Source organism: Nematostella vectensis, chromosome 12, assembly GCF_932526225.1.
Source record: "Nematostella vectensis chromosome 12, jaNemVect1.1, whole genome shotgun sequence".
NCBI lineage: Eukaryota > Metazoa > Cnidaria > Anthozoa > Actiniaria > Edwardsiidae > Nematostella > Nematostella vectensis.
The window spans coordinates 14,001,921-14,010,263 of NC_064045.1; the positions used below are offsets into that span (position 1 = coordinate 14,001,921).

At 41.8% G+C, this 8,343-nt stretch overlaps 1 protein-coding gene across 4 annotated transcripts in view; it reads left to right on the forward strand.

The window, feature by feature from the left end:
* Positions 1-8,343, forward strand: part of LOC5520250 (aconitate hydratase, mitochondrial-like) — a 31,352-nt gene that overhangs the window by 21,819 nt on the left and 1,190 nt on the right. Inside the window, exons 19-23 of one of the 4 annotated variants that reach the window (XM_048719340.1) lie at positions 194-259; positions 981-1,074; positions 5,385-5,517; positions 6,042-6,062; positions 6,698-6,798. In XM_048719340.1, the coding sequence (XP_048575297.1) occupies positions 194-259; positions 981-1,074; positions 5,385-5,517; positions 6,042-6,062; positions 6,698-6,798 (415 nt within the window). Of the gene's footprint in view, positions 1-193; positions 260-980; positions 1,075-1,448; positions 1,572-1,653; positions 1,756-3,621; positions 3,655-5,384; positions 5,518-6,041; positions 6,063-6,697; positions 6,799-8,343 lie in introns of those variants that run through there. The other 3 variants (XM_048719343.1, XM_048719341.1, XM_048719342.1) reach the window with 3 other exon arrangements.

Consider the following 8,343-nt stretch of genomic DNA (forward strand, 5'->3'; position numbering starts at 1 on the left):
CCCAAAGCTATTTAGGTAATCTATATTCTTATGAAGTTATGATAATGAATGGAAGTAAGAAAGAAAAAGAATACGTTTATCCTGGAATCCTACCTGACCTTTTAATGTGGTAAGGAGGCAATTTACCTCCCACTCTAAAACACGCCCACCTGCATCGCGCATGACGGTTATTCCTGTCATGATGTGCTTTCAGTGCTGCTGGGCCGTGGCTGAAGTACAGAGGTCACTTGGACAACATCTCAAACAACATGTTCATTGGGTAAGATATATCCTAGCCCTACATCTATTACTGTATTCTGCTACCGCGTACAAGAATATTATTGTTGCTTTGGCGAAATTGTGTCATTTAGGGCTCGTATCCAAATCAACAGACCCATATAAACTATGATAATGAGGCAAAAATACAGTGTACTGTTATCGAAAAGTTAACATTGAAATTCGCAGTTGTTTGATCAAAATAACTACTGTGGGTGAGAATATTCGCTTTTGCAAGACTTTCTTGCTTCAAATGACGAAAATACAACGTACTGTTATCGAAAAGTAAACATAGAAATTCGCCGTTGCTTGATAAAAATAACTACCGTGGTCGAGAATATTCGCTTCTGCATGACTTTCTTTCTTCCAAGACAAACATTTCTAATGTTGGGCGATCGTTTTCTGAGTGGGGCAATCGACTCAACTATGATGGGGCGGAGGTACTCTGGGGCCATCGTACCGTAATTCATAGTATAACATGTTCATTGGGTTAGATAAATCCTATCCCTACATCTATCACTGAGTAGTATAGTATAACATGTTCATTGGGTAAGATAAATCCTAGCCCTACATCTGTTACTGAGAAGTATAGTATAACATGTTCATTGGGTAAGATAAATCCTAGCCCTGCATCTATTACACTGTAGTTTGAAATTAAAAATGATGGGAAGGAAGCCTAGAATGACCTGCTATGTTTGATTTGCACATGTTGTTTGTTCTACCAGTGCGATCAACATCGAGAACGACACACCAAACAAAGTGAAGAATCAGCTTACAGGAGAATACGGAGGGGTGCCAGACACTGCAAGAGACTACAAGGTAGACACTACATCATGTCCTACATATAGACCCAGGCAACCTCCTCCCCTTCCTTAAACCCGCCTATTAAATGGGCCAGGAAACACCATTTGCAAGGAGATTACCCCTCACACTGACAAAGCATTTTAGCTACTTAAAAATATATATACTACTGTTTGCTTGCACTTGTCTTAGATGCATGAAGTGAACCATGCCTGTTTATCTCACTAGTATAAAGGTGTCAAGTGAACCATGCCTGTTTATCTCACTAGTCAAAAGGTGTCAGGTGAACCATACCTGTTTATCTCCCTAGTCTAAAGATGTCAAGTGAACCATGCCTGTTTATCTCACTAGTCAAAAGGTGTCAGGTGAACCATGCCTGTTTATCTCACTAGTCTAAAGGTGTCAAGTGAACCATGCCTGTTTATCTCACTAGTCTAAATGTGTCAAGTGAACCATGCCTGTTTATCTCATTAGTCTAAAGGTGTCAAGTGAACCATGCCTGTTTATCTCACTGGTCTAAAGGTGTCAAGTGAACCATGCCTGTTTATCTCACTAGTCTAAAGGTGTCAAGTGAACCATGCCTGTTTATCTCACTAGTCTAAAGGTGTCAAGTGGACCATGCCTGTTTATCTCACTAGTCTAAAGGTGTCAGGTGAACCATGCCTGTTTATCTCACTAGTCTAAAGGTGTCAGGTGAACCATGCCTGTTTATCTCACTGGTCTAAAGGTGTCAAGTGAACCATGCCTGTTTATCTCACTAGTCAAAAGGTGTCAAGTGAACCATGCCTGTTTATCTCACTAGTCAAAAGGTGTCAGGTGAACCATGCCCGTTTATCTCACTAGTCTAAAGGTGTCAAGTGAACCATGCCTGTTTATCTCACTAGTCTAAATGTGTCAGGTGAACCATGCCTGTTTATCTCACTAGTCTAAAGGTGTCAGGTGAACCATGCCTGTTTATCTCACTAGTCAAAAGGTGTCAGGTGAACCATGCCTGTTTATCTCACTAGTCTAAAGGTGTCAAGTGAACCATGCCTGTTTATCTCACTAGTCAAAAGGTGTCAGGTGAACCATGCCTGTTTATCTCACTAGTCAAAAGGTGTCAGGTGAACCATGCCTGTTTATCTCACTAGTCAAAAGGTGTCAGGTGAACCATGCCTGTTTATCTCACTAGTCTAAAGGTGTCAAGTGAACCATGCCCGTTTATCTCACTAGTCTAAAGGTGTCAAGTGGACCATGCCCGTTTATCTCACTAGTCTAAAGGTGTCAAGTGAACCATGCCTGTTTATCTCACTAGTCTAAAGGTGTCATGTGAACCATGCCTGTTTATCTCACTAGTCAAAAGGTGTCAAGTGAACCATGCCTGTTTATCTCACTAGTCAAAAGGTGTCAAGTGAACCATGCCTGTTTATCTCACTAGTCTAAATGTGTCAGGTGAACCATGCCTGTTTATCTCACTAGTCTAAAGGTGTCAGGTGAACCATGCCTGTTTATCTCACTAGTCAAAAGGTGTCAGGTGAATCATGCCTGTTTATCTCACTAGTCTAAATGTGTCAGGTGAACCATGCCTGTTTATCTCACTAGTCTAAATGTGTCAGGTGAACCATGCCTGTTTATCTCACTAGTCAAAAGGTGTCAGGTGAACCATGCCTGTTTATCTCACTAGTCAAAAGGTGTCAGGTGAACCATGCCTGTTTATCTCACTAGTCTAAAGGTGTCAAGTGAACCATGCCCGTTTATCTCACTAGTCAAAAGGTGTCAAGTGAACCATGCCTGTTTATCTCACTAGTCAAAAGGTGTCAGGTGAACCATGCCCGTTTATCTCACTAGTCTAAAGGTGTCAAGTGAACCATGCCTGTTTATCTCACTAGTCTAAATGTGTCAGGTGAACCATGCCTGTTTATCTCACTAGTCTAAAGGTGTCAGGTGAACCATGCCTGTTTATCTCACTAGTCAAAAGGTGTCAGGTGAACCATGCCTGTTTATCTCACTAGTCTAAAGGTGTCAAGTGAACCATGCCCGTTTATCTCACTAGTCTAAAGGTGTCAAGTGAACCATGCCTATTTATCTCACTAGTCTAAAGGTGTCAAGTGAACCATGCCTGTTTATCTCACTGGTCTAAAGGTGTCAAGTGAACCATGCCTGTTTATCTCACTAGTCTAAAGGTGTCAAGTGAACCATGCCTGTTTATCTCACTAGTCTAAAGGTGTCAAGTGAACCATGCCTGTTTATCTCACTAGTCTAAAGGTGTCAAGTGAACCATGCCTGTTTATCTCACTAGTCTAAATGTGTCAGGTGAACCATGCCTGTTTATCTCACTAGTCTAAAGGTGTCAGGTGAACCATGCCTGTTTATCTCACTAGTCAAAAGGTGTCAGGTGAACCATGCCTGTTTATCTCACTAGTCTAAATGTGTCAGGTGAACCATGCCTGTTTATCTCACTAGTCTAAATGTGTCAGGTGAACCATGCCTGTTTATCTCACTAGTCAAAAGGTGTCAGGTGAACCATGCCTGTTTATCTCACTAGTCAAAAGGTGTCAGGTGAACCATGCCTGTTTATCTCGCTAGTCTAAAGGTGTCAAGTGAACCATGCCCGTTTATCTCACTAGTCTAAAGGTGTCAAGTGAACCATGCCTGTTTATCTCACTGGTCTAAAGGTGTCAAGTGAACCATGCCTGTTTATCTCACTGGTCTAAAGGTGTCAGGTGAACCATGCCTGTTTATCTCGCTAGTCTAAAGGTGTCAAGTGAACCATGCCCGTTTATCTCACTAGTCAAAAGGTGTCAAGTGAACCATGCCTGTTTATCTCACTGGTCTAAAGGTGTCAAGTGAACCATGCCTGTTTATCTCACTGGTCTAAAGGTGTCAAGTGAACCATGCCTGTTTATCTCACTAGTCTAAAGGTGTCAAGTGAACCATGCCTGTTTATCTCACTAGTCTAAAGGTGTCAAGTGAACCATGCCTGTTTATCTCACTACTCTAAAGGTGTCAAGTGAACCATGCCTGTTTATCTCACTACTCTAAAGGTGTCAAGTGAACCATGCCTGTTTATCTCACTAGTCTAAAGGTGTCAAGTGAACCATGCCTGTTTATCTCACTAGTCTAAAGGTGTCAAGTGAACCATGCCTGTTTATCTCACTAGTCTAAAGGTGTCAAGTGAACCATGCCTGTTTATCTCACTAGTCTAAAGGTGTCAAGTGAACCATGCCTGTTTATCTCACTAGTCTAAAGGTGTCAAGTGAACCATGCCTGTTTATCTCACTAGTTTAAAGGTGTCAAGTAAACCATGCCTGTTTATCTCACTAGTCTAAAGGTGTCACGTGAACCATGCCTGTTTATCTCACTAGTCTAAAGGTGTCAAGTGAACCATGCCTGTTTATCTCACTAGTCTAAAGGTGTCAAGTGAACCATGCCTGTTTATCTCACTAGTCTAAAGGTGTCAAGTGAACCATGCCTGTTTATCTCACTAGTCTAAAGGTGTCAAGTGAACCATGCCTGTTTATCTCACTAGTCTAAAGGTGTCAAGTGAACCATGCCTGTTTATCTCACTAGTCTAAAGGTGTCAAGTGAACCATGCCTGTTTATCTCACTAGTCTAAAGGTGTCAAGTAAACCATGCCTGTTTATCTCACTAGTCTAAAGGTGTCACGTGAACCATGCCTGTTTATCTCACTAGTCTAAAGGTGTCAAGTGAACCATGCCTGTTTATCTCACTAGTCTAAAGGTGTCAAGTGAACCATGCCTGTTTATCTCACTAGTCTAAAGGTGTCAAGTAAACCATGCCTGTTTATCTCACTAGTCTAAAGGTGTCACGTGAACCATGCCTGTTTATCTCATTAGTCTAAAGGTGTCAAGTGAACCATGCTTGTTTATCTCACTAGTCTAAAGGTGTCAAGTGAACCATGCCTGTTTATCTCACTACTCTAAAGGTGTCAAGTGAACCATGCCTGTTTATCTCACTAGTCTAAAGGTGTCAAGTGAACCATTCCTGTTTATCTCACTAGTCTAAAGGTGTCAAGTGAACCATGCCTGTTTATCTCACTAGTCTAAAGGTGTCAGGTGAACCATACCCGTTTATCTCACTAGTCTAAAGGTGTCAAGTGAACCATGCCTGTTTATCTCACTAGTCTAAAGGTGTCAAGTGAACCATGCCTGTTTATCTCACTAGTCTAAAGGTGTCACGTGAACCATGCCTGTTTATCTCACTAGTCTAAAGGTGTCACGTGAACCATGCCTTTTTATCTCACTACTCTAAAGGTGTCAAGTGAACCATGCCTGTTTATCTCACTAGTCTAAAGGTGTCAAGTGAACCATGCCTGTTTATCTCACTAGTCTAAAGGTGTCAAGTGGTGTGTGATCGGCGATGAGAACTATGGCGAGGGTAGCAGCCGGGAGCATGCTGCCTTGGAGCCTCGACACCTGGGAGGACGGGCTATAATCGTCAAGAGCTTCGCACGTATTCACGGTAATTACACAGCCTCCGTCCGCCGCCATTTTGTTATCCTAGCAAAGTACCAAGTGTGAAAAAGAATCCATTTTTATCGGATGATTTAGGGAAGCCAATGCGATATTTTCGACTGAATTTGATAAAAATGTATTAGACTTTGTTTTTAGATGGTTATTTCGAGAGTTTAGCAGATTATGTGCCTTGCAGTATTAAATGAAAACAATGACACAGTGGTCGCTGACAGGGTCTCTGTAAGGGGTATAAAATGCTAGCCTTGTACCCTGGCTTCTATTGGCTGAGTGACTTGTCTGTTGATTACTTCACTTTTAAATTGCTGCTCGTCGTGGGACAGCTCTTTTGTATAGAATGCGTGACAACAAAATGCGAAGGCTATTTGTCACGCCATATTTTATGAGGATAGGCAACGTGAAACGTGTTGTAATCAAACGCCAATTTAAAACCTCTTAAGAGCATTAGCTATGAAACAGAAGTTCACTATGTTCTACACGCTACTAATGCAAGAATAATTTTTGTTTTTGCAGAAACCAATTTGAAGAAACAAGGTAAGAAGGGGTGTTAACAAAACTTTAATAATGGCGTTTCCGCATATTCTCCACCTCAAATAGGGTTCGATTAACAACGAATTGAAAAGACATTTACTATTATGATGTCATTAATGGATAGCCTGCATCGTGGGATCGGGCAAATTGCTAACAAATGAAATATATTGTAATCGAGCTATAAATCAACGCAAGGTTGAAAAAAGTATGGTGTATGGCTCTGTGTACACCTCAGAGTAGTTGTGCTGTCGTTTCAGGTGTTAGCCCTTCGTTCCTTTCCCTTTTTGTGACAAAGATTTGACAGACGTTCACCAGACGTTCATCTTTTTTCAACATTGTCTTTATCTAAACGCATGTAAATGAGATTGAGACACCACTCTCAATCCATTGCACTATTAGTAATTTATTACCATAAGCAATTAACATAATTAAAGCTTGAAGGATCCAAAGCTTGTCTACACCACGCCTACACGGACCATCTAGTATTTCCTCAGGTTGTCTGTAGTCTTTCTAGTTATACTATATATTGTATACAAACCTATGTAAGATTACTTCCTTGCTGCAGACAAGGAGCCAGATTCCCTCTGTCAACCAAGATCCGAATGCCCTTATAAACAACGCCTGTTCTCTCCATTCAGGTATGCTGCCCTTGACTTTCGCCAACCCCGCAGACTACGACAGTATCCAGCCAGAGGACAAGGTGTCTCTAAAAGGACTCAAGGACATCGCACCTGGCAAGGTATATGCAGACGAATCAATGCTGTCAGACGTCGGAATCATCAACATCCCTCCACTCACCTTCTATTAGATTTATTACAAGCCCTCCACTGAACTTCTATAGAATCATCAGCATCCCTCCACTGACTAGAATCATCATCGACTATTTGGGTATTTTCATCACCATCCTTCCACTCACCTTCTATTAGAATCATCACCATCCCTCCACTCACCTTCTATTAGAATCATCAGCATCCCTTCACTCACCTTCTATTAGAATCATCAGCATCCCTCCACTCACCTATTAGAATCATCACCATCCCTCCACTCACCTTCTATTAGAATCATCAGCATCCCTCCACTCACCTATTAGAGTCATCACCATCCCTCCACTCACCTTCTATTAGAATCATCAGCATCCCTTCACTCACCTTCTATTAGAATCATCAGCATCCCTCCACTCACCTTCTATTAGAATCATCAGCATCCCTCCACTCACCTTCTATTAGAATCATCGCCATCCCTCCACTCATCTTCTATTAGAATCATCACCATCCCTCCACTCACCTTCTATTAGAATCATCACCATCCCTTCACTTACCTTCTATTAGAATCATCGCCATCCCTCCACTCACCTTCTATTAGAATCATCACCATCCCTTCACTTACCTTCTATTAGAATCATCACCATCCCTCCACTCACCTTCTATTAGAATCATCACCATCCCTCCACTCATCTTCTATTAGAATCATCACCATCCCTTCACTTACCTTCTATTAGAATCATCGCCATCCCTCCACTCATCTTCTATTAGAATCATCACCATCCCTCCACTCACCTTCTATTAGAATCATCAGCATCACTCCACTCACCTTCTAATAGAACCACCACCATCCCTCCACTTACCTTCTATTAGAATCACCACCATCCCTCCACTCATCTTCTATTAGAATCATCACCATCCCTCCACTCACCTTCTATTAGAATCATCACCATCCCTCCACTCACCTTCTATTAGAATCACCACCATCCCTTCACTTACCTTCTATTAGAATCATCACCATCCCTCCACTCACCTTCTATTAGAATCATCACCATCCCTCCACTCACCTTCTATTAGAATCATCACCATCCCTCCACTCACCTTCTATTAGAATCATCAGCATCCCTCCACTCACCTTCTATTAGAATCATCAGCATCCCTCCACTCACCTTCTATTAGAATCATCACCATCCCTCCACTCACCTTCTATTAGAATCACCACCATCCCTCCACTTACCTTCTATTAGAATCACCACCATCCCTTCACTTACCTTCTATTAGAATCATCACCATCCCTCCACTCACCTTCTATTAGAATCATCACTATCCCTCCACTCACCTTCTATTAGAATCACCACCATCCCTTCACTTACCTTCTATTAGAATCATCACCATCCCTCCACTCACCTTCTATTAGAATCATCACTATCCCTCCACTTACCTTCTATTAGAATCACCACCATCCCTCCACTTACCTTCTATTAGAATCACCACCATCCCTTCACTTACCTTCTATTAGAATC